At 44.9% G+C, this 27,046-nt stretch overlaps 1 protein-coding gene across 2 annotated transcripts in view; it reads left to right on the forward strand.

Annotated features, from left to right (window-relative positions):
* Nucleotides 1-27,046, forward strand: part of ARHGAP25 (Rho GTPase activating protein 25) — a 64,913-nt gene that overhangs the window by 29,368 nt on the left and 8,499 nt on the right. For both annotated transcript variants that reach the window (XM_084804200.1, XM_084804201.1), the window contains exons 3-9: nt 7,367-7,454; nt 14,438-14,557; nt 16,934-17,141; nt 18,635-18,767; nt 20,602-20,675; nt 23,963-24,084; nt 26,131-26,333. In XM_084804200.1, the coding sequence (XP_084660326.1) occupies nt 7,367-7,454; nt 14,438-14,557; nt 16,934-17,141; nt 18,635-18,767; nt 20,602-20,675; nt 23,963-24,084; nt 26,131-26,333 (948 nt within the window). The remainder of the gene's footprint in view (nt 1-7,366; nt 7,455-14,437; nt 14,558-16,933; nt 17,142-18,634; nt 18,768-20,601; nt 20,676-23,962; nt 24,085-26,130; nt 26,334-27,046) is intronic.

Raw genomic sequence — 27,046 nt, forward strand, 5'->3', positions numbered from 1 at the left:
TATCCACAAGGGCATCATAGGAGCGACCCCCAACTTTAATTTTGACCATGGGGTCCTGTCTTGCCTCGGAAACAGCCAAGAGGGGTCCGGGCCCCGGTCTGTCCTAATCTCTTTCTTGTTCATACAACACGCTTTGTTCTTCCCCCCTGCTTTCTTTCTCTTTCTGTTTCAGGGCTTCACAGTCTTGTTTCCAATGCCCAATCTTTCTACAGAAAGCGCACTGATCCTTTCCTAAGGGAGGCCCTTTTCTGTTCCCCTTTCCACCCTTCTTAGTCCCTCCTTTCTCTGGCTTGAGAACAGCAGCAAGTAGTTTTGCTTGCCTTTTATCTTTTTCTTTTTCTTCTTCTTCCTCTTGTCTTTCATAGACCTTCTGGGCTACCTCAACCAGGACTCCCAAATCAGCCGCCACTCCTCCTTCAACTTTTTGTAACTTCTTTCTAATATCTTGGCAGCTATTTCCTACAAACTGCATTGTGAGAATTCGTAGGTTATTTGGGTCATTCAGGTCGATGTCAGTATATTTAGCAAAGGCTTCTCTCAGCCTTTGGAGGAAGACGGAGTGGGGCTCGCTTTTGTCCTGTTTCAACGTCAAGACCTTTTGCAGATTGGGGGCCCTTCGAGCGGCCTGTTTCATGCCCGCTAAAACAAGCTGAAAGTATTCGGCATGTAATTGCCTTTGCGCTGCTGTGGCCACTCCCCAGTCAGGCCTCCCAATAGGCAAAACCTCTGCCATTTGCTCCTCAGTCGCCTGGGGGTTCTCTTCTCTAAATCTAGTTCGTGCCCCCGCAAGGATAGTTGGTTTTTGACTAAGGAAGCAAGTGTTTAACAACATCTGTGTGTCATCCCAGGTAGGATTGTGTGTAAGCCTCACATTTTCCATTAAGGAAAACAGTGGACCAGGGTCCTCTTCAAAGGGAGGATTGAACTGTTTCCAATTGTACAAATCAGATATCGTAAAGGGAACGTAAACAAACATTGTCCCCTGTGGATGTTGGGCAGTAGGATCGGGGACCTCTCTAATAGGGAAGGTCAATTTTACTAGTGGTTGAGGGTCCTTTCGTAAATTGTAATTAGGCCCTTCTTTGGTTTCCTCCTCTTTATCAGGCAGCTTTTCCTGGGTTCGAGGCCCCCAAGCACCCTTCATCTCTTTGAAATTTTTCTCGAGGGCATCCAAACGATCTTGGAGAGTGTCCTCGAACTCAGTCATAGACCCAATCTCAGGAATTGTTAATGGTTGCAACTCTTGGGCAGGTTCCCTTGGGGAGGGTGGGGGCTGGGACGGGCGTAGTCTCCCCGCGACAGCAGTCCCGTAGGGAGGAGGAAGCAACGGATCCTCAGGGGCCGTCGCTGCCACCCTAGGTGTTCCCTTCCTCGTCAGTTTTTTTCCAGTTATCACAGGGAGGGCCAAGGACATACATTTAAGTACCCACGGGGCAGGCCTGCCGCCGAGAGGTACGCAAGTTGCCCATGAATCAATATAGGGGAACTGATCCCAACTTCCCCTCTGCGTTACTATTATGCGCACAGCAGATACCAGGGTTGGGTCAAAAGACCCCTCGGGTGGCCATTTGGGTTCTAATACCGGCCATTCCTGGGCACAAAGAAGGACAAGTCGATCCTTCGTCATCTTAGTTCCATAATCCTGCTTAAAATGTGACCAGTTGCGCAAAAAACACTCCAAGGGTGTATGGGACTCTTCTGTGAGCCTGGATTGGGACCCGCCCATGACGGTGGGATTTCACTCAACAAATCTCGCGCTTCGCCCTCCTCTGACCCAGCCCGTCGCCGAGACAGGGAAATGCAGATTGGGGCTCCTCACTCGCTTCGCCCGTAGGCGTCTCACACAATCACAAACACACCACCGTCCCGCGTGTATCCCCTAAAGCAAGCTGTTTCACTTACCCCGAGGCCTCCTCTGTCCCGCCTGCAGCCGCGTCCAGCTGCCTATTGATCCACTGCCGGTGCCAAAAAGCAGTGATCACGTCTCCCTCTCCCTCTGGCGTTGGTCCCCAAGTGCCTCCGCCGCCGCCGACGTGAGGAGAAGGCAGTGTAAAACAACCGCCTGTGGCCACTTCTCCGCCGCGGCCCCTCGGCTCAGCGCAAAGGGGACGCGCCCCGAAGCAGGATCCAAGTCACGGCACCAAATTGTCAGATAAAAAGTTCTTGCTTTCGGTTTAGAAGAAAAGGATGCCAGGCAGGCAGCAGTGGATCCAACACTATTTTATTGAACGTTTTGCAAAACGGGTGCAGAGCAGTCTGGACCCCGAGACACGTATGCAAAAGCCTTTTATACCATATCACTTCTATTGTTCTTGTCAGTAACCAATGAAACAGTCAGTACATCAGCTTACCAAGTTAATAGCCAATAAACAGTCAGTATCAACCTACCAAGCCGTTAGTCATGAGCGTGTCATTATGGTTCTCCTTTTTGCTCCGCCCACATTTTTCCCACCACTTGGGCTCCTACGTAACTGAGGCGCCAACGGTTATGGAGACTCTTTTTCTAACAGTAAGGTAGCAGGATTTTCCATTAATGTGGAGAAACCCAAAGACTCCCTCAATGCTGGTTGCATATCATCAGAACATCAACTGAACATTCAAAGGATGTATTCCTTTATTCTTCAAGCCCCATGATTTTCAAACATCCCAGGAGAACTGGATGTAAAGCTACTGTGTAGATACAATCCCAGAGGGGCTGATAATGAAGCCTAGGTCTTGGGCCTGGAAGAAGAGCTCCTTCCCATCCCAACAAGACACTGATGAAAAAATAATTAATTACAGCATTTATATGTCACTTTTTCACCACATAGTTGGCTTTCAAAGTGGCTTACAATGAAAAAAAAATCAATTAAAATATATAATGAGAAACAAACAATGCAATGCAACAAATCAATTTAACGCAATTAACATCCATAATAAAATATCAGTCAGAGATTATACAAATCAAACAGGGAATCATAAAATATAAACAAGTGGGTTTTTTTTTTAAGCCTATCTTTACAATTCTCTGAAAGGCTGGGGCATAAAGAGGCCTCCTTGGGGAGGAAGTTCCAGAGTCTCGGCGCCACCTCAGAAAAGGCCCTGTCCCCCACACCCACTAATTTAACCTCAGGTGGGGACACTTGTTAAGAGCCTCTCCCAAAGATCTTAACTATTTGCCAGGCAGGAAATACCCTGGGCCCAAATCATTCAGGGCTTTAAAGGTCATCATCACCAGCACTGAAAACTAGACTGTTCTTGGGGAACATGGTATAAGACTACATTTATTGTGTTACTAGTAAGGGAATATTTTTAGTAGTCCAGTAATGTGTAAATGATATCCTACTGCTCTTCTAGAAAGCTCACATGGGGCTCCCAGCGGTTTCCCATATAGGTACCTATCAGGGCCCAGTCTACCCTTTAGGTACTTTAGGATTAGGTACTGTTCCTGGGGCATTCCAGCACCTTCTGCATTGCGGTGTTGTAAGGCATCCTTGGATATCAGTCGCCTGCTTCTTCCTTGACAATCCTAAATGTCCCCCTCCTGCAACTGTAGCTGCCTGGGTTGCTTGTGGGGCTAGGCCAATCCTGACACCTCAGACTCACCTCGGACGCTTTGCACTTCATTAGCACGACAGCACCTTGGCGGCTAAGGGCACAATCTATGCATGTTTAGACAGAGAAAAGGCCTACAACTCCCAGCATTCCCCAGCCAGCCATGCTGGGAGTTGTAGGCCTTTTCTCTGTCTAAACATGCATAGGGTTGCACCCTAAAATGCTTTCCTTTCCTTTTTTTTAATACTAGTGGAATTGCACCAATATGAAGTACAATAACTAACAACCGGAGGGATTTCTATGGCTTCAATAGCTTTACGGAACCAAATCCAACTTCTGAGCAAACGTTTTAGGATGAACGAATTGGACAATTTCAATTTCTGTCCACTTTTCATTTTCCCCATCTTACATTTAATTCATCCCAAATGGGGGGGGGGGGGGTTGTTTAGGTTTTCATGTAAATCCAAATTTTTGTGCACGTTTCTCCTAATACATGCAGTCGTATGCAATTTTGCCTAATTTACACATTTTTGCAAGCAATTTTTCTAATATAATGCTTTGTGGAACATTATTTTCATTAATATACACATGTCTGTGTGTACGTTTCCCTAATATATGCATTTTTATTGGAGAACTCCGTTGCAGAATTCTGAGAAGTGTTGATTTTAAAGGATAACTGAATTTTGGCTTGCATATTGGTTCAACAGTGTGAAATGAGTTAAGTTCGTATCAAAATGCGAACCAAATGAATTTCTCCCAATCCCTGCTTAGAATCTTGGCCATGGAAACATGCATTGTGGGGAATATAGTGCTATATTAAATGCCATGTGGAATCACATTTAGCAGGTCGTGGAATAGCACTGCCTCAGAAGCACTAAAGACACCTCAGATTTTTGCCTTTCATTAAATGCCTATTTTACCATTGTTACCTTTTCTACAATATACCCTTTCTACAATATGTTACCCTTTCTACAATAAAATCGTGCTCACTTGCAAGCAGCTGTGTTTAGCAGCAGGGTGGAAGGAGCAAGCCCTGTTTTAATCCTATATATCATGATGCCTTGATGAGTCAAGTGAGTGTAAAATGAGAAACTGTACAGTCAGCCTTTCATATCTGTTCATCAGGATTGCCAGACTTGTCCTCTCTTTTCCTTTTTTGCTCTTACATATGAGGACTGTAGCAGATGTAAAGCATGGAAGGGCGCCTCACTTTGTGTCTGATGTTTCTCTGTAGTTGCTCATCCCCCATCTCTCTCTCTCTCTTTCTCTCTCTTTCTCTCTCTCTCTCTGCTTTGGTCTGTGAATGTCAGGGTTTCTTGGTTGTTACCTCTATGCACCCATGTAGTTTGACATAAGCTCTGTTGAACACAATGGGACTTATTTTTGAGTAACCATGCAAAGGATCCGGTTTCACAACATGTGTTTATCTGCAGAGGTGGTGGGGTTGTTGTCTGCTTCACATTTGAAGTAAGTGAAGTAAATACACACTTATCAAAACCACTTGAGATTGGTACTTTCCTTACCAAATTTTGTGCTAAAACACACAAACCAGTATTGTGAAAACCACTGGTATTTCCATATTTGTAACTGCATGAATTTCCTTTGACCTTGTGATAGCAGCCTCTCTCTTTGTAGAAAGGGGAATGCATTGGGTACCGTTTTACACAAGTTTCCATTCACAGTGGAAGGCCTTATCCAGAGCTTTACTAAAATGTGCAACCAGACACAAAATGTGCCGTCCCGGGGGGTGGAGGGGGGAGTACAGTCCCAAAAGAACATTTGTGCAGTTCAAAATTCAAGGAATGCAAAAGTTGTATTATGTTAGCTAGTGAAAACATGGCTGATAGCAATGTCAAGAAGAAAGTGAGTAGCTCAGGGTCCTCTAGAATACAAGCCCTGATCTGGCATACGCATTTGCCTCCCCTTGCCAGATACACTCCTCACAGACTATACTCCTTCTCTCTTATAGGGTGTTCACTGATGTTTACAAGGAAACCATTCTAGAACATTGTGATCCTTTTCCTGACAAGTTATGTGGAGTTCACTATGTTATGATAAGGTGGTGATGCCAGAAAATATCCAATATGACATTCTTAACAGCGATTGCTGTACTGTGTTTATGCATCTGGTTTTTTTGTCCTCTTCTTAACTTTGCATACACCTCACTCCAAATAGGGTTTTGTTGAAGTTCATGATGCCACTTGTGTGAAACTTGAACATAACACTCTTCTATCTTAGTGCTGTTGAATTCTCAGGTCAGAAGATTTTCTGGCACTCTGTGTAGCCTTCAAGTGTTATGGAATCTGAATCCGGGGGGGGGGAAGCATGTACACATGCTCACGCATACACACACACACGCGCGCGCACTCACACGTACACACACACACAAAGAAAATGCACAGGTGGGTTATAGTGGCACACATTACATGCATGAATTACTGTCATATCAATTACAATCACATACCACTGTACAGTTAAGAACTCAAGAACAGCCCTACTGGATCAGACCAAGGGTCCATCTAGTCCAGCATTCTGTTCATACAGTGGCCAACCAGCTGTTGGCCAGGAACCCAGAAGCAGGACACAAGTGCATCAGCACCCTCCCGCCCATGTTCCCCAGCAACTGGTGCACAAAGGCATACTGCCTCTGATCCTGGAGGTAGCACATAGCCATCAGGACTAGTAGCCATTGATAGCCTTCTCCTCCTGGAATGTGTCCAACCCCCTCTTAAAGCCATCCAAATTGGTGGCCATCACGACATGTTGTGGTAGCAAATTCCATAGTCTGACTATGCGCTGTGTGAAGAAGTCCTTTTATCTGTCCTGAATCTCCCACCAATCAGCTTCGTGGGATGACCCCATTGGGTTCTAGTATTATGAGAGAGGGAGAAAAATCTCTCCCTATCCACATTCTCCACAGCATGCATAATTTTGAACACCTCTGTCATATCTCTCCTTACCCTCCTTTTTTCCAAGCTAAAGACTCCCAGCTGTTGTAATCTTCCCTCATAGGGGAGATGCTCCAGCCCCTTGATCATTTTAGTTGCCCTTTTCTGCACTTTTTCCAACTGTACAATATCTTTTTTTAAGGTGTGGTGACCAGAACTGTACACAATATTCTAAGTGTGGTTGCACCATAGATTTGTATAAGGGCAGTATGATATTGGCAGTTTTATTCTCAATTCCCTTCCTAATTATGCCCAACATGGAGTCTGCCTTTTTTACAGCAGCCGCACACTGGGTCGACACTTCCATTGAGCTGTCCACCACAACCCCTAGATCTCTTTCTTTCTGCTCCCATTAGGTGTCCAGGTGTTTGCACACAAATACGTACATGTGTTAGGCTTTAACATCCCCCAAGACTGTTGTTTTGCTGCAACAGCCCAGTGTGACCACCCTTCTGGAAATGTATATATGATGAAGCTTAGGTTTTGTGATGATAGGGGAAAAGATGATCAAGATCAAGAATTATTATGAGAATTAGGATAAGCATAATAATTGGAATGTTTCACTGGAAGTATTACTACTCTGAGGCTGTGATATTAATTTGTAGCTAAATTAAAATATCTGTATCTTTTAAGGAAATGTTTCTGTTGATGATTTGGCAGTTTGTTTTATACTCTGAATTTTTTGTGCTACTATCCTATGAATTATGAAATATATCAATTATTAGATTACATATATTACATGTATATTATATTTAAGCGGTATTACATTTATGAATCAAATGTCAAAGGCTATAATAATCTTGAACGACAACATCTGGGTTTCCTGTAGGTAATGACTTGTATTTTAGTGGCCAGTTCATCATGGTTGGTGCCTTTCGTTGCAGGGTTCGGTCCGTCTTCATGGCAGTGCCATCAAGGAACTTGCTGCCACCTCTGATGAAGTTGGGAGGTTTATCTTTGAAATCATTCCAGGTGAATAGCAATTAATTGCATTACCATTCTAGTCAGGGCCAGCGCTAGTATAAATAGCATCCTTGGGCAAGGAATGCCTTTGATGCTCTCCCCCTGCCCCCCTTGGTCAGTTTTGCAGGGCCACCCAGAGGATTGATGGAGCCTGGTGCAGGTGTGATGTCCATCGAGAACGACATTACTCAAAACCTTGATCTCTCAGCCACCTTGCTACAGTTTACAAGCCAAAGCACAAAATGCACATTCTGAGCAGTGGCGGTGCACTATGCCACACAGCAGAACTATCACAGGTTTTACTTACAATATTTTTTGATTTGTAGCAGTTCCTATCTTTTGGTAAGCATTCCCTATTTTACAAGATCAATGTTTTTGTCTTTAAAAATAATAAAGAAAAATTACAAATAAAAAAGGTATCCAGCTGACCTTTTACTGCTTACGGCTTTATTTTATTATTATTATTATTATTATTATTATTATTATTATTATTTATATAGTGCTTATAGTCTTTACAGTATTTGAAGTGCTAAGTGCTCGATAATGTTATCTCAAAATGTGTTCCACTGTTTTTTGCCTTGCACAAATGACATCAAAGTGGACATTGGAAAAGAAACATACTTTAAAGCTAATTAAAGGAAGATCATTTTTGTAGCCTGTAGAGCCTTGAAAAAAAGGTTACAGATACTTGATTTTTGCCACCCTAGCTCACAGCAGACAGTACATTAAAAACACAACCATGAGCCCGGCTTGGCAACCTGGGCAACTGACCAGCTTGCCTACCCCTAAGGCTGGCCCTGATTCTAGTTTCTTTGCTCTTTGCACATTTATTGAGGACCCATTTATGCTACCCACTTGAACTAGTTTACTGACAAGGCATCTCCCCCTGGGTACCTTGGGAATTGTAGTTTTGTGAAGAATTTCTAGCAGAAATGTTGCCCTCAGAACACGACAATTCCCACAGCACCTTGGTTGAGATCCTGCCTTTTAACTGTTTTTTTTAACTGCTTTGAAATTTTTAGTGTTGAATGTGCTATTATTAGACAGTTATGGAAGGAGGGGGCATGAGATAAAAAAGAATCTTACTGAAATGTGCGATTGCTATAAGGAAATGGGTAGACTCCCAGTTTGTTCACTACAGATCACAGATGGTGGCAATCCCCTGGGACAACCCTCCCATGATGCCTGGCTCTGAGAAAAGACCCCCTCAGAGCCAGACATTTGGGCCTCGCTGACTCTTCTGAGGAGCTGCACTGCCTGTTTTCTTTGACTGATGCGACTCTTCAGAGAACCCGCTTGTCCTCTGGCTGGTGCTGAGAGGATCCTCAGGCAGAGGGCAGACCACAGCAACGGTCAGGGTGGGTGGGCTGTGCAGTGGTGGCAGTAATGGGAGGCCCACGAGCAGCGGAGCACGCGTGCTTTCCCACTCCAGGTGGCAAAAGAGCTGGTGCTGGCACTGTCTGGGGTTCAGTTCCCCAACACACCTAGTTAAAACAAGGGTACAGAAAGTGTGGTTCCCTAAGCCCTGGTAGCCCCCAGCATTTGCCACTGCTGAAAGCCGGGGGGAGAAAAAGGCACTCTAGGTAAAGGCTGTATGTGTCCTGTTTCAACGCTGGCAAGGGCCTTGGGCAAGGTGCAGATAGTCCCAGGAGTAGCAGTGAGAGAGCAACCAGTTCAGCCAGGGTCATGCACAGGAATTCCAATAAGGTTTTGCAGGCACAGGTGAGATCAAAGCAGTCCAAAGGTCATTTCACAAGCATCAGTTTATCAAGCATCAAGACTGGTCAGGAGGTGTCCAAAAGCATCATGCAGGTGGCTGGCAGAGGGTCTAGCAGCTTGTCAGGTCTGGTGTCTTGGAAGGCAATGCCAAGGTTAAGGCACTGTTGTTCATACGAGTGAGCTGGTGTGGGCTAGGCTGATTTATAGCTGGTCGTTAATCAGCACAGCTGGCAAATTAAGTCAGCATGTTGCTTTTAAGGGAGGCCCCATGCTGTAATTTCCTTTTGTTCTTTTGCTGCTTTTGTCTGATTCTATGCCATTCAGAGGGATGGATTATCTCAGGCTCTGCTTCCAGCATTTGGGGGAATTCAGGAACTGTTTGAGAGGGGCAGGTTGCTCCTGTAATGTTTCCAGGGAGGACTGTCAGACAAGTCCTCCTGATCCTTGCTTCGCTCTGGCTAGGGCCCATTGTGCTGACACCCTCCCTCCTCTTCTTCCTCAGACGAATCCTCCTCCAGGTTGGGCATGACAGTGTGGTCCTTGCCATAGAAGCCTCATTCCTAGAGCATCCCTGGAGCATCCTAGTAAGCAGTGTTCAAAGGTTCCTGCCTGTCTCTAGGGCACTCTGGAGATGCTCTACGAACAAAGCTTCTGCAGCGGGAATCATAGAGCCTGTTCCTAAAGTGTTTTTTGTTCTTCTTTTTTCTGGTTGGGTGCAGGGGCGCTGCTAGGTTCTTAAAAGATCTGGGGCACAGGCCCATAACACAAATTTGCACATGCATATATCTATATTTACATAAAGATAGATATAGATATCTCCAAGTCTAAGCGGACCTCTAATATATATGTGTGTCTATGTGATGTGCTTACATGTGTGCATAGATTACATACATACATAAGAAGTGTGCACTGACACGCATACCCCCCACACTTCAACTCAGACCCTGATTCAGTGTTTTGGAAAACATCCTGCTTCTGCTCAGGCCAGTTTGTAGTCAGTCCACTTCAGCTCAGCACCAAACCTGAGTCCAGGTTTGGAAAAATTAGTCTATGCTTTCTGTTGACTACCATGGGAAATTAGAAAAAAATGGTAACTTTTTTCTCTTGGTCAGAACTGGATGGTAATTTCAGGCATAGTAGCCCCCTAGAAGGGGATTACACCTGCCCAAGGTCAGAAAAAATAGGTGCAAGGTTCATATTTTGATTTTCTTTTAAAGAGAACTGCCAATAACATTGTTTTTCCTTGAAAGAACTGGATACAAATGTCGGGATTCATTGCCCCATCAGAGGAGACGATGCCTGCCAAATTTCAGAATGATAGCCACAGGGGGTTTTGTTCAAGGGTGGCCTTGACATTTTGAGGTCTCCAAAAGAGGACATATTTCTCTCTCTATTTTCCTTGTAGACCATTGTTCTGAAAATTACAGACAGCCTAGAGGTGCCCCTAAGTAAGAAACCAGCAAAGTTTCAGAAGGATAGGTGCAGCAGTTCATGTGGAAGGGGAGTTCTCCAATTTGGGGGAGGGAGTGATTTGCTTTCCCTTCCATTCACCACCTCCCCAATAGTTTTTCCATGGATTTGTACGAAGATGCACAGGTCATCAGAGGTGTCCCCCAGGCAAGAAACCTGCAAAGTTTCTGAAGGATATACATGCATGCAAATTTAGAATGACTAGAATTTATTTACATTTCACCAATGTTACAAGCAGGGGAACATGGGTGGGAAGGTGCTATTGCACTCATGTCCTGCTTGTGGGTTTCCTGTGGGCATCTGGTTGGCCACTCTGTGGACAGAATACTGCACTAGATGGACCTTAGTCTGATGCAGCATGGCCCTTCTTATGTTCTTAAATAGAGAGTGCCTCTGAGCATATGCAGAATGCCTTTCTTTCACCACTAAGCACTTACATTCTCCCCTACCAATTCTATTCCCCTCCATGCAACCACCCCTCCTCATCCTACCATCCTCCAGCAACTCTTCATAAAAACAGATGTTTTGTGCAACTCTCCTCTACCTCCTCCTTGTTATGCACAAGCTCTCATTGTATCTTCCTCCCCATAACTTCATTTGTGCTGAGACTTCACCAGGATTCAGCCAAGGAGTCTGTTTTCAAAACTCAAGGAGTCTGTTTTCAAAACTAGGGCTAAGTTATGGAGAAACTCTGAGTACGTACTAAGTGCCTTTCCCTCACCACTGAAGCTAGAGTTCATGCAAAACCACCTCCTCCACTCCACAGATAACAAACATGCATAGGACTGAGCTGAAAGGGTAGTCAGTTCAGTAGCCGGAAGTGGGCAGGCACTGTATTAAGCCTGCAGTACCATGCTCACAGCTCAGGACTTATTTTGGAGTAAGCATGCAGATCATCAAGGTGCAAACCTCCCTGCAAAAGCAACTTGTGCTGGAATCCTATGCACACTTTCCTGAGGGTAAGCCTCGTTAAACATAATGGGGCTTCTGAGTAGGCATACGCAGGATTGCACAAACGAGCAGTATTCATCTCCCCTCCACTTAAAAAACAAACCCCAAACTTCTATTTTTTATTACAGCTTTCTGTTCAGAGGACCATAGGAAGCTGCCTTAGACTGAGTCAGACCCTGGGTCCATCTAGCCCGGTACTGGCGATGCTGACTGGCAGCAGCAGTTCTCCAGGGTTTCCGGCAGGATTCTCTCCTAGCCCTACCTGGAGATGCTGGGATTGAACCTGCGACCTTCAGCAGGCCAAGCTTGTGCTCTGCCACTGAGCTGCAGCCCTTCCTATTGCTGGATGATGGCGACTGACAAACAGAACAGCCCTGATTTGTTTCTCTACAACCACATGAACCCACTCTTCTCAAAGGCTTGAGTGAGAAGGAGAAAACCCAACCCTCTTGTCTGTTGTCACAGTCAAATACAGTTCAGAACTTCTCTTGCCCGCCAAAGAGAATTCTCTTTAAGAATTCCTGAAGATAGGCTCTGGGTGGAATGAAGAAGAGAAAGAAAGAACAGGATAGGGGAGGGAAGAAGAAAAGAAGAATGGTGATTGGAAATGTGGGGTGGGGGGTGTAGAGAGAATTCCCTAAGCCAAGTGGCTCCTTTCAGAGAGGCAGAGGTGAGGTGGCTGAGAGATTTTTCTAGCTTAAAAAAACACAACCCTCTAGAACCTATTTAAAAGCCTCAGCAGTTCCTCAACCATGACGCCACGTAGTCCGAACCCTCCTTTTGGAATAACTCGAGTCCTACAGCTATTTCAGAGAAATTAAAGTGGGGTGGGGGGGAGAAAGAAGTCTGTGGATGCTGATTGGATCCTTTGCTGTACTGAAGCTACTAAATTTCTGCAGAAGCCAAAGATTCCAGTTTCGGGCAGTGAAATCACATGCTGTGTGAAATACCAGTATGTCACATGGAGCTCTTTCTTCCCTTTCATCTTCCTCTTCAAAATTTAATTGCAAGCAAGCTCCCAACAGTGGGCATGTAAGAGCAGAAAAGTAGGGGGAGAGAGGTTTTTGCACCTCAAAAAAACCCTACACCAGAGATTAGGGATAGTGACCCCCTTATGGTCACCTTAAACACTTTCTGATTAAGATCTCTAATCCCCTGCATGGCTTGATAGTTTTTGCTTTTTTAGTCTTTGAGAAAAGGGAACTTTATGCATGGCTAGCACAAAAGCCACTGGACCTGTCTGAAATTTGGCATGTTCACTCAGCTCCAGAGAGGCTGCAAGGTACCCAAATTCCATGCACTTATGTGGAAGCACAAAAAAATTATAGCTCTTTACTTTTGACAGAGTGTCTTGAAAATAGCAAATTTTAACTGTGACTAGCACAAAAACCACTTGGCCTAACTGCCTGAAATTTGGCAGGTTCAATCAGCTCCATAGAGGCTACCAGGTCTCCAAATGTCATGAATTTATCATATAAACTAAAACAGTTATGGCCGTTTCTATTTTCCAATGCAAATCAATGGAAAAATGTAAAAAAAAAAGACAATTGGGACAGCTCAAAAGTTCCGGGGCCTGTGCCCAGGTAGGCCTGGTTTTAATGATGCCCCTGGTTGGGTGGCTGGGGTATGGAGGGAGCTTCAGCTTCTTGATGCTGTGACACGGGGCAGGTGCTGTTGCTCCAAGACCAAGGCCTGTTGCTGTAGGTGGGACGTGTGTGTGTGTGCGCGTGCGCGCACACATGTGCAGCTCCCGCCACCCCAGCAGACACCCAGTGCAGCCCTCGGACTTGAAAGTTGTGCACCCTTGAGTTAAAAGGATCAGGTAGCAAGGGATGTGTTTGCCTGAGAGCCTAGAGGGCCGCTGCTGGCTGAAGTAGACCAGGCAGAACCTCTTTCAGCCTGGGGGACAAATTCCTCCTCGAAGAAGTTGCCAGGGGCTGCGATCCAGATCTTTGGTGGGGCCAAAGGCAAAAGGGGAGGGGACACCAAAAATGCCAGTATATTTGTGCTTAACGCTCTTGCTGCCAGCCCGTTGTCCTCAGGAGAGACAGTTCAGCCTTTTAGAATGGAAAAAAGCTGCACCAGAGCTGGAAGACCACCCAAAGATTGGTGGGGGGGTTTGCTTTAGTTTTTAAATTTGTATTTGCGAATATAAGAATAACGAACAAAAACAAAACACAAAAGGGGGTAGAAATGGGGGGGGGAAACACTGGTGGTTCAGAGAAAGGAATTGGGACCCAGGGAAGAGGGCGTGGCCTTCTGGGGACCCCTGAAGGACTGGATTTGGCCCCCAGGCCTGAGGTCCTGCACCCTGGAGTAGACAATACTGCGTTAGATGAATCAGTGGTCTGATTCATGATGTTGCAGGAACTGCTTGCAACAAACCAAAGACAGTTTCTGGCGAATTGTTCAAAACTCTATTCCAGCATCTCTGGGCATGAGGTTTCGGATTTGTTGCAGCTGCCCCCCAAGAAACTGGTATGCCAGTGGCTGAAGTGTCCTGATTGCAGAGAAAGGGATGAGAATGTTTGTGTGTCCCTGAAAATGCATCCTTGGTGCAACTCTGTAATGGTCACCCCATAGAGAAGCGGCGAGAGTGCATGGTGAAAATGATATATTCTTGACAGATAAGAGCAAGTAGGTTATAGGAGTTGGCGCTAAATAAACACTGAAGTGCTCTTATCAGTTTTGGCTATGGGGGAATGAGTCTGTAGTGTGCGCCCGTGAGTTGCTGCCATATTTTACAGATAAAAGCCTGTTGGGGAAAACGTATCACTTAGGAGAGCAAGAAATCAATACATGGCATTTTCTCCATCTCCCTGTATGAGTAATTCAGTTTCCCCCCCTTGCAGGCAACTCAGGAGACCAGAATCGAACTGGACAAGACTCTTATGTGCTGATGGCCAATTCGCAGGCGGACATGGAAGAGTGGGTCAAATTGCTTCGAAAGGTGGTGGGGTCTCCATTAGGAGGTAAAGAAGGGCAACTGTCTCAGCATAGCTCCGTAATAACAGCATACTGTGGACTCAGCTGTCATTTTGCACTGTTCCCACCCATTCCAGTGGGACATGTGCAAGAAAAGTTCTGATTGGATTGCACAATTTAGCTCTTCATATTCCATCACTGCAGGAAGTTAGAGCAGAACATTTCCAGTGATGAAGCAAAGGAAGGTTCTGCAAATTTTATGATGTGAGAAAGTTGTGGGCTGTGGTGGTATCTGAGCTGTGCAGTGGCCTCAGCAATGTACGTGTTAAAGAGACAGACGTGAGTGAGCTACTTTGGAGGCTGGGAAATGTGTCTAAAGTACGGTAGTGCATGAAATGAAAGCAGGACAAACACACCTTTAAAGCAGCCTCCTGCAACCTGGGGAAAGTGAGCTGGGGATGATGAGAGTGAGTTGTAGTCCAACACATCTGGAGGGCACCAAGTTGGGGGACATTGGAAGCTGCCTTTTACAGTGTCAGACCCTGGGTGCATCGAGCCCAGTACTGGCGACGCTGACTGGCAGCAGCGGCTCTCCAGGGTTTCAGGCAGGATTCTTTCCTAGCCCTACCTGGAGATGCTGGGGATTGAACCTGGGGCCTTCTGCATGCAAGGCAGGTGCTCTGCCACCGAGCTATGGCCCCAAAGACAATGTACAATTTATCATTAATTTGGTCTTGGCAACAAGAGGCCATCTTAGTGGTTAATACAAGGGGATCCTTGATGTGATGACACAGAGACGCACGTGCCTGATACTGGCAGATGGCCAGGCTTCCCTGGGCTACTTTATGAAGAGCCCATTCAGAGACTATCTATCAGTCACTCTTTGTTGTGGATCCAGACTCCTGGCTTTAAAACGGGCAGAGTAATAGCCATGGGTACTGCAGTGTTCCTGTGGAGTAGCTTTGGACTCATGGTCTCTCATTCACAAGACACATTAATTTTGCAAATATTTTGGCCCCAGAACAACCCACTGAGGTAGGTTGCAAACATTCCCCTTTCCAGGCTTGCAGTGATTTCATGGCAGAAAGGGGTGTGTGATCCCAGATCCTATGCTGACTTTCGCTGGAACATGGCAAAACACTTGGGGTGGGGGGAATGATCGCCTCTTTCATACCTGGGTGCCAAAAGAAAGGAAGGTATGATGTGGAGGAGGCAGCTTTTTCCTGAACAACTGCCATCGTATTAAAGGAAGTCATATACTGAAGTAATAAGGGGGGGAAAGGAGCCATTTACTATGTACAATGACAGGTTTATGATGGCTCTTTAAAAGCCAAAGAGCTGTCTGTAAACCATCAACCCCACCCCTGCACCCACCATGGAAAAGCAAAAAGAAAAACCCTAACAGACCTCGGAATGGCAGGCACCGACCAATCCTCGAGGTTCCCGAAAGGACGGATGTGTGAATGTTGTGCTGATCTGGAAAGAAAAGAGACAGCACGGCCGCCCCAGGTTCGGGAAGCAAAGGCATTAAGAGGAGCTGCTCAGAGTCGCAGAAGACAGTTCTGGAGTCTTTTTGCTGCCCGTGTTTCAGGAGCTGGTCGACACTTGGATTTCTCTGCTGTCATTTTACTGCCTGGGCTCCAGATGAAGGGCTGGGAGTTGAGTTACTGCTTTCGACCTCTAGGGATGTTCTTTTGCTGGGACTTCAGGAAGAAAAAGCCCATGTTCCAGAGGAAAGGTACTGCCGTTGCCTTAAACCCCATCCATTTAGAAGTTATGTGCACAGTGTAAGCTGCTCTAGGGCGTGCTTCATTCTGTCTGATCTTCATCTGGCCATTCCTACAAATGGCAGCCCCCTTCCCCCCCAACCTTCAGCATGTGGGACCTCAATTCTAATGGTGCAGCAATGCGGGGAAATGCATCAAGAGCTCTTTATGTATCATACAACAGGAATATACTTGCCAAGTACTGAGAATGATTTAAAAGCCTTCATCTCTAAAGCAGTGAAGCAAACTGGCAGAGCTGTATGCTGTAGCGAAGAGACAGAGTTCTGAGCCAGGAAGTCTTGACTCTGCAGTGAACGCAAGATGTGCCTTCTTAGGCAAGCTGCTATTCTCCCATCTGCAATATGGTGATGCTATTTAGCCTCCCTTACAGGGTTGATGTAAAGATTAGTAAGAATTTTTGCAAAGCTCTCTGGACACTTGAAAGCTAAGTACTTTTAAAAATGTGTATTTGATATTTCATTATTAGTTTTAGTATTGTAATAATTTTAAATCAGTCGAGTTTCAGTTCAGGACTTGGGTCTTCATTGGCAGTGATGTACAAAGTGAACCTATGCTGAATAGTCTGGTCCTGGACTATGACCATTTGAGAACCCATCTTTCCTTCTTTCTCCTTTTTGTGTGTCTTTTTTTATCTAGTGGTTTTTGGCCAACAGCTGGTGGAGACCATGGTATATGAACAGAAATTTGGGCAGCATCAGGTCCCCATATTGGTTGAGAAATGTGTAGAGTTCATAAGGAAGCATGGCCTGAATGAAGAGGGGATCTTCCGGCTACCTGGCCAAGACAATCTGGTGAAGCAACTGCGAGATGCGTTTGATGCTGGAGAGAGGCCATCATTTGACCAGTAGGTGGCATATTTCTCAGGTGTATAATAGGAGGCTGCAGGTTCAACCCTTGGTGTCTCCAGTTCAGCCTCCCCAACTTGGAGACCTCCAGATGTGTTGGACTACAACACATCATCCCAGACCAGCATGGCCTTTGCCCAGGCCCATGTATAGTCCAACATATCTGAAGGGCACCAGGTGGGGAAGGCTGCTCTTGTTACTTTCTCCCAGTTCCACTTGTAGCCAGTACTGGAACAGATGAACCACTGTGGTTACTGATGATCATGTGGCTCATCCTTGGATCACATAGACTGGAGGCTTCTCCTCAGATACAGGGAGATGCTTCTTAAGGTTCGAATCTTCCCTGCAACACGGGCTAAAGAATTTGAAGGGTCTTATATTGCATGAAGATGCCTAATCCCGCTAAGCCAGTTCAAGCTAAACGAGAGCAGCTGAAGCTAATGAGGCTACTACATAGGCTGATACCCAATGACTCTGGCCTTTTACTACAGCTTGGCAGTTTCAGAGATGGTCGTGCCAACCAATATTGAAGAATGCTTTATGATCTCTGAACTGTTCACATTTAAAACAAACAAAAGTACTTCACAACTATAGCTGCACCAATGGTTTCTCAGATGGCTACATCAAATGTTTTGGGGGAGCCTGAAACATTTTCCAGAATCATCCCATAACACTGAGACTTCCTCTTAGATTGTTTGCTTTTTTCTCCACTAGCAGCTACTCAGGGGTTATGTAATGAAATGTGATGTCACAACATTATCTGCTGACACCAGCACCACTGAAAGCAAGCAAAGCTGATTTAGAATTAGGGCAGTGCTTCCTCAATAAATAATCTTGGACTGATCTCATGAGTGCTCCAATCAGGATGGTGAGGGCAAATGAAGCCAATTCAGGGCACTGCTTCCTGGTTAGGTGAACCCTTCTGTTCCTTTTCTAGTGATCCCCAAAGGATTGCTGGAAAGGAGAGGGGCACCTTTCAAACCATGTCTATGAAAATTATCCCTTCTTTTGGCTCAGCCTTTTCAAAACACATCAGTTGAAAGGTAAAGTAACATAGGAAGCTACCTTGTACCAGACTATTTGTTCATCTACCCCAGTGTTAACCACTCTGTCAGTGACTCCCAAGAGTCTCAGGAAGAGAGGGGACTTTCCCCTCATCTACTTACTTGAGTTTGTTAACTGGAGATGCTGGGGATTGAACCTAGGACCTTCTGTGTACAAAGCAGGTGGTCCACCGCTGAGCTGTGGTCTCTTCCTGAACATATAAGTCATAATGTATTTGTGTTAAAATAAAAGTGTTCCTATTTATGTTCTAAATTACAGCCTACTTTTGAAATTCCATAAAATAAAACCCATGTCCCCATTTCCCAGCACTCATTTAATTTAACAATTGGTGGTGGGGGGAATGGAAATACGTTTCCTATTATCAGTCTGGTCTGTTTAACTTGATTTTATACCATGTGCTTACCTATCCCATCCTCTTACATTACAGAGATACAGATGTACACACTGTGGCTTCTTTGCTGAAACTTTACCTAAGGGAACTTCCTGAACCTGTCATACCTTGGACACAATATGAGGACTTCCTTTTGTGTGGCCAGCTTCTGAATGCTGATGAAACAAAGGTATTAAATAACATCCGTTATTATCTGCCAGGGTGAAACGAGGCACAACATTCTACATAGATGCAATTAATATGTACATTTTGTATTGTTAACATTTACATACTGCCCTATTTGCTAAAAAGCCATAAAGGTGGCACACAACTATTTAAAACAATAAAACCTTAAAACACTAAAAAAATAGAACATTAAAAACAGTAAAACATTAAGACATTAACTACATAATGGAAAAGATGTGTCTTCATCCCTTTCCTAAAAGCAAAGACAGTGGGGGCCCAATCACAGCAGCCCGCAGGGAAGGCTGAGCAACATCAGGACCATAGATGGTGCAGAGGAGGAGTTTAATTCTTTTTCTACATGCCACAGTCCTGACAAAAATGGCCTCTTCAAAGCTGCTGTGTGTATTTCAAAGGAAGCTCCCTTGAAGTTGCCAACCCCAAATCAAAAGGCTTGAGATCTGTTTTTTCCAAAGTGTTTTGTTCAAACTTCAGTAATAATTATTCTCTGAGAAACATTGTCTTAAAACAAAAACTGTGTGCATATGCCCCTGAAGGTCTTTTTGGTGTAATATATCAGGCATTTTATAAGGGCTTTTTACTATTTTATCCATTTCCATTTTCCAGTGCTCTTTTGAGGTGTTGCCTCTCTTTTTGCTCCTGCCCAGGATCTGCTAGTTTCAGTGCTTGCTTTGTTTTAACCTTGAACTGAGCTCAGGTGTGGCCAGACCCCTTGGAGAACTTTGGAGGGAGCCTCCCTTCGTAAGCTCTATCAGAGTTCCGCACCCTGAAAATATTTGGAGGAGTGAGGCTAGCAACCTTAATAGGTGCCTTGTGGGCCAATGCTAGAGTGCTAAGTTCCCCCATCCATAAACACACAACACTCAGGGCATCCCCACACCTGCAGTTTATCACACATTCACAATTGGCCACTCATGGAAGTTTGTGGGTCTGTTACACAGTGTCGTAATCCTCCAATGTTTTTCCCACAATTTCCCCCTGCATATTTTTTTAAATTAAATTTATTAATCGCCCATCTGGCTGGTCACCCAGCCACTCTATATCCCATGTAATCCCCAAACAGAAAAAATGCAGTATTTTTTCAGCCCGTGCAACAGGAGCACCATGACCTCCCGGTATTTCCTCCCATAGCACGAAGAAACCGCTGTGTGTTTGTAGCTGTGAACAGTTGTTCTGGTTCGTTGAGGATGTGGTCATGACGCCAAGGTGGGGGCGTGTTGGTATACTGACCTGCCAGCTTGCCACCATGCAGGCTTGCCACCATGCCCTGACTAGAAGCAATGCACTGACTTTGCTCCCAACCTCAGCTTACTCCCTAACACAGAATGACCAGCGTGCCGGCATGCCAGCAGTTCACCGGAAAGCTGGTGTGGGGGCGGGGTTCGGGCAGTGTAGTGGGGATTGCTGTCCATTCACATTGCATGTCAATCACAACCAAACCACCAGTAACCTGCTAGGAGAGGGAAAGGGGCAGGATCAAGGGAGGAAATTTCACAATGCTCCCAGTGCGTGTAATGGCTTTGCATGGAAAAGGAGCCACGCTGTGAAAAGGTAAGAAACAGAATATAATGAGATAGAAACAACTGTGTAAAGGAGCCCGATGTAATCCTGCAATGAAACCAGATGGAGAAAGCCCCAGTATTGATGCAGATTTCTGTCCCTGTGTGATGAACCCTTCAGTGCAACTTCTCTGGTCTCCATTTGCCAGACTTCTTTCTGTTTAAAAGTGCCCTCAGGCGCTGCAGTGCAGATACTGATGGAGTTTTATGCTAGCAAGAAATGCTTGTAACAGCTGAAAATCCATCTTTTTATTCTTTTAGGGTCACCAGCAGCTAGTGAACCAGTTGGCTCTCTTGCCCCGAGACAGTTATAACCTTCTCAGTTACATCTGCCGGTAGGTTCTTCATTGATGCGATTGGAGTTCGCCATTTTAAACTGGGGAACATAAACATTGCCAAGTTCAGAACTGACCTCCTGGTAGAGCATTGGTTTGTGTGCATTGCTGTGTTGATTTGTGGCACCTGCATCCTGCAGGGTTATAGGCATAGCTGTCTGGGGATGCTTCTGGACAGTTGGCTCTAGTGCTAATTATTAATTGCGCTTCCAGTGTAAACTACAAGTAGAGCTGCAGTTTGACCTTTTACACTATTATGGTGTTTTCTGTGTGTACATTCCACACCAGTGCCATTAGCACTTTTCTTCCATCATTTATAAGGGATGTCGTTTTGATGTCAACAGTGATTTATCAGATTATTGAACCTATCACAGCTCAGCACCCATTCACAATACCCTTTGCAGTGGGTGCCATCTTAATCTCCGTCCGTCCGTCCTCCCTCCCTCCCTCCCTCCCTCTCTCTCTCTCTCTCTCTCACACACACACACACACATTTTGCAAGGTGGTTAATGAAGGTGACCAGAAAGGTCTTCTTAAACTGACTTTTAAAAATATTAGCATTATAGGAGTATAGTGTTATACTGCTATAATACTGCTTCGTTGTTTTTATTGCAACAGACTAACACAGATACCCCTCTGGAAATTATTACAAAAAATATACTACAAACTAGCAGCCTTATTTTAGCAGAGTTGCTTTATTGCTTTCATGTGGTGCCCCTCCATCCTGCTACCTTGCAAAGTAAGAATCAAACCCCACCCATCACCCTGTTTTATCTAAGGAGAGCATGTTCACACAGCCATCTCCCTGGGATATGACCCTGGAAAGGAAGGCAAACTTCATGCCAACTCTGGGGTGGAGTCATGGCTAGTGTTCCATTTCCAGATATAATTTTGGGTTGTTTCTTGCAATGCCATTGTTAAAACAATTGGGACATCTTTGGAAAGGGCTTCTTGTCTACTAATGATTAAACCCAGCTTGGAGTGTTTACTCATAAGCAGGTTATCAATTGTGGGTACCGTCTGCACATTCACAAAGAGCAGCGGCAGAGCATGTTAGAACGATAAAGGACAAGGAGGGGAGGTTTTCCTCCCTGATACAGAAATGTGAGCCTCTCATTTGTCAACTGTGCTGCTTCCAACTGAATACAATGGCAGTTGATGATCCAGGACACTGAATACAATGGCCGCTGACGATCCTGGACACTGTTGGAATGACAATACCCTGCCAGCGTAATTCCAGTAATGTAGTGGCTCACAGGGCTCAGAGTCAAAGCACTGGAACTTTTTGATTAGCAAGAATGATAATTGTAATGAACTGCCCAGAGAGCTTCAGCTATCAGGTGGTATAGAAATTTAATTAATTAATTAATCTGCCAACCATACATTGTTGTGAGCTCATCCCTATTGTAATTCAAAGTATTTTGGGGGTGGCTTGGTCTTGAATGGGTAATTAAGAGTCGTTCGTTAAAAGATATGTATAGAATAGAATCATAGAATAGAATAGTAGGGTTGGAAGGGGCCTACAAGGCCATCGAGTCCATCCCTGACAGATGACTGTCCAGCCTCGTCTTGAAGGCCTCCAGTGTGGGAGAGCCCCCCGCCTCCCCAGGTATAATGTATACCCACACACACGTGGATCAACACAGCTGCCTGCATTTTTGGACTCTACTTGGGGACATAGTTATTGCGACTGTTACCATGAGCACCTCCAAAATTTAACACTACACCACTGCATGATTCCCTCTATTCCTGTGTTCAGAGGTAGGTGCCAGTGCTTGTGTAGCCAAAAGGGCACCACCCATGCACAAGAGGGAAGTATCAGCAGAATCAGGGAAATCCCAAGGTTTGCAGAAGTCCAAAATTTTTAAGGGAAAAAAACACCATTGGTGTTAGGCAGGGATGTACATATTTTGTAAAATCTGCTTCATCTGAATTTTGCAGATCGTCAGGTGCCTTTTCTTCCGTCATCTGCTCATTGACAGAATTGGATTTTTTCCCATTTCCTGAATTTGCACAAATTCACATTTGTGAAAATTTGCAAAGCCCCTCCAAAATGTGCAAATCTCCCTCCCAAAATGCACCCCCCCAAAATGTGCATGTTCATGCTTTAGCCTATGGGGAAATGCACATTTTCAGCTGGCGTGTTTTATTTTACATATTTTTCTGTTACTGAATCTGTGGAAAATTCAAGAAAGTAAAAAAACCAGTCTGCAAGTCTGCAGAATCCACACAACTCAGGAAAAGCCGGTCTGCTGTGGAATTCATGGGTTGGATTCATAGAAATCTGAACTCATTTGATGCTGTTGTGGATTTCTATGACATCCTTAGTGTTAGCGAACACTGAAAGCAGCCCAATGAGCCCTGAGCATGCTCTGTGGGCGCAGAACACTGACTGACTGTTTGGGGGAAAGTTGTGGGGGAGGGGGAATGCAAGTGGCAACATTTTTTGCATATCCCACTTGTACTTCCTGTATCCCCTTCCCCCTAGATCATTTCACAGGTCTTCAAAGACAAACAGCTTTACAGTTAACAAGACTTCGCAAAAGCATTTGGCATATCACAGAGCTCTGTGTTGCATGTTGTGCTGGCTTTCAAGCTGCATCCCAGGAAGTCCTGGGGCTCCACAGAAGGCTATTAGGGGCTGCTCCATAATGAGATAGGTAATAGAAGACAAGTTTCCCAAGAAGGCCACTCGCCCACCACTACTGTTCTTCCCCTGACGTGGGCAGCCATGGGGGAGTGTTGAGTATCTTGAAGGCCATACTCCCAGTTCATGCAGGATGATAGGGAAGGCTCAGCAGGCCTAGTCAGTGCCTTCCATGAACATAGTATATACCCAAGAACATGCCCTGGAATCCTTTGCAATAGGCCTAGAGTTCAGATATGCAGCAGACAAGCAAATATGGAAATAGTTCCCTCAAGCTCTGTGCAGATTTAATCTCTGTACACATATTAAGTCAATGTGTTGGGTGAACGCATGCGCATCAAGTGAATGTGCATTACTGCATTAAGTGAATGTGTTGGGTGGATGTGTTGGGGTAGTTGGGGAGGGAACCTACACCTCCAACCTTCATGCGGGTAAGGTCCTGTCTCCGAAAGGGCCTACACATACCCATCCCAACACGCAGAGGTTCTGATCACTCAGTTTGTACACCCAGTTTTTAAAGAAGGGACCTTGGCTGCATGAAGGTTGGGGCAAGGCTAGCAAGCACATCACTGTAGCAGAGAGTTTTGAAAACTATAGACCTGTAACTTTACAACCATATTTTGCCCTTGCATTCTGGCAGATTCCTGCATGAAGTCCAGCAGAGCTCAACCACCAACAAGATGAGTGTGGAGAATCTGGCAACAGTGTTTGGCGTGAACCTGATCCGGCCAAAGATGGAGGATCCTGTGACCATTATGAAAGGTGCAATGGGGTGCAGCTCTTTAAACAGGCTTTTTAGCATCCAGTTGTATTTAAACAGGAGCCGCAATTATACAGAAGGGTGCACTTCCATTCTGCAAAGTTCCTGTATCTCAGCCTAATCTCCTTCACAACATGGGTATTGCTCAACAGTTATATGGAATACATTGTTGTTCATTTATTATTATAGATACACAATTAATAGAAGAGGATGTGTGTCAGAGTTTGTCAGGGCCATTGTGCAAAGACTGTGAAACCTAGGCACCTAGGTGTTGGCATGCACACTAAGGGGACTCTAGGGGTGTGCACCTCAGGATTATTTGGTTTTTTAAAATGCATTAATTAATTTTAATTAATTTAATGTGTCAGTTTGTTTGAACCTGCAGTACCATCTTCAGTCAATATGTGGCAGTTTTCCCTAACCAGCATATAACTTTGCAGTCCCTACAGTTTGAAGCCAAGGGGGAATAGTCCGAGGGACAGAGTTATATGGCTGCTCCCTCCCGCCTGCTGCAGGGCTGAACCCCCACAGGGGAATGGAGTTGACAGACCCCTTCCTCAGGGGGCTGTAGGGGTGCACCATGGCAGGAGGCTTGGGTTGCCAACTGGCATGGCTTCACTCACAAGGGGCAGTCATCGCGTATCCAACTCTGACACCTGCGTAACTTTGCTTGAAGGCTTCACTGTATCAAACTAACAGCGATTTCAACCTGCACAAAGCTGGGGTGGTTCGTTAGTAGCTTATAAGTCATCCAGTATGGAGTAGTGGTTAGAATGTTGGACTGGGACTCGGGAGACCCATGTTCTAGTCCCCACTCAGCCATGAAGCCCAGGACTTTGGGCCAGTCACTGATCCTTGGAGGAGCACCATGTAAGCTGCCTTGGGTTCCTTGCAAGAGGAAAAAAGGCAGGATATAAATATAATAAAACATACACATTCATTTATTTATTTCATTTCTATACCACCCAATAACCAAAGCTGTCTGGGTGGTTCACAAAAATTACAACTGCAAAGTACAGCATAAAACAATATAAAATATAAAAGCTTAAAACCACAATATAACAGTACAACCAAAATAAAACCTAGCAGCAATGCAGAGATTAAAAATACAGATTTAAGACACCAGAGCTAAAAGATTAAGAAGCTAAAATACTGGGAGAATAACAAGGTCTTCACCTGGCGCCAGAAGGAGAACAATGTAGGTGCCAGGCGAACCTCTCTAGGGAGCTTATTCCACAGCCAGGGGGCCACAGCAGAAAAGATTTTTAGATATTTTATTTTTATTTCAGCTTATATCATGCACTGAGTTTGAGATGCTCATAGTGGGTAACACTATATTAATTAATACTAGCAAAAGTAGCAGCAGCAACACCCCCTGCCCAGCAAATTGTCAAATCCCCCCCCTTTAACTACCCAAAGGTTCAATCTCCCAATCTCCAGTTTGCCCTGCATCACTGTCCTCTAACCTCAAAACCACTTTTCATGCCAACAGCATATGGCTCCTTCTGTGACTGTCTCTAGCCCCCATGTGAAGTTTCCCCCAGTGAAACAGATCATTCCCTTCTCTGCAGAAGTTCAGCTGAGCAGTTGGAATGTTCAGCAGCAGCACAACCAATTGTCAAGGGGCCTTGTGAGGAAACAGCTCGTTTTAAGATCTGTGTATAGGGACACACTCTCCGGTGCCTCAAATGCTTTATAAGTCTGGACTTCAGGTTACGAAGGTATGAGCGTTGGTCATCCAACCTATTTCGAATTTTAAAAATATATTTTTTTTAAAGTTGCATTCCTCTTACCAGGAGGAGTGGGTGAAAATTGCTCCTTGGCTTTGCCATACTTTGAATTCCACACACAGTGAATCCAGGAACACCTGGCGCAAGGTTGAATGATCTCCATCCATGACAAGCTTCCTGCTTCTCCTTGTTGGCCACAGGACCTGCCAGCTATCCATATTGTTACCATCAACACTGCAGTTCCCTTCCCCAAACTTTGATATTGTGCCTGTGTTCTGGTGTGTTCAACTCCATGGTGCTTTTCTTTTTCTCCTGCAGGTACTCCCCAGATCCAGAAAGTGATGACGGTGATGATCAGTAACCATGCAAAGCTCTTTCCTGTCTCCAAAGATGTGGTCCCATTGCCACCTCTCCAGAAGAGCGATTCCAAGAAGGCCCCAGTGGCACGCAGCTCAGTAGGCTGGGATGCTGTACAAAGGCCACTAACATCCAGAGAAGAGAAGAGAACCCTCTGCCAAATAGTGAGTGTCTGGTTGTGTCTTTAATCATGGATATATCTATGAGTGTGAGTATAAGTATGTGTGTGCGTGTGCATGTTTGCAAAAGGATGATTTTATAGATTTATTTATTGTATTTGTAGCCCACACATCCTCTATAGAGCTCAAGGTGGTGTACATTTAATTAATTTACATTAATATTTTAGACTATTTCCTTTCTCCAGGAAAGACCTTCAAAACTGCTTGCATAATAAAAATGTCAATATAAAATGTAAACATCCACACATATAGCAGTAAATTTGTTGAAAGGTAAATAAAGCAAAGCAGCAGGAAAAAAAAGTCACAGCAACAAAATTTCATCAGCAAACGAAGGATTTTTAAAAAATCACTCTAAGCCAAACAAAACAAAGGAGGGAATTCGACAGTATTGGGGCAGCTATCAAAAAGGCCTTGTCTCATGACACTGCTAATTGTATCTCAGACAGTGGTAGGACATGGAACAAGACTTCTGTGCATGATCTCAGCAGATGGGCAGGTTCATACAGTAGAAGGCAGCCATTTAGTTACCCTGGTTCCAAATGGTACAGGGCTTTAAAGGTCATAACTAGCACTTTGAATCTGTCTGTCTGTCTGTCTACAATATTTGTATACCGCTCCATATCTAGAACAGATTTCAGAGCGGTGAACCCAAGCGATAAAATAGTAAAAGGATAAAAATATTAAAACACCAGATTAGA

The sequence above is a fragment of the Heloderma suspectum genome, chromosome 6, assembly GCF_057233095.1.
Source record: "Heloderma suspectum isolate Gila_16-S chromosome 6, 16-S_ref, whole genome shotgun sequence".
NCBI classification, from domain to species: domain Eukaryota; kingdom Metazoa; phylum Chordata; class Lepidosauria; order Squamata; family Helodermatidae; genus Heloderma; species Heloderma suspectum.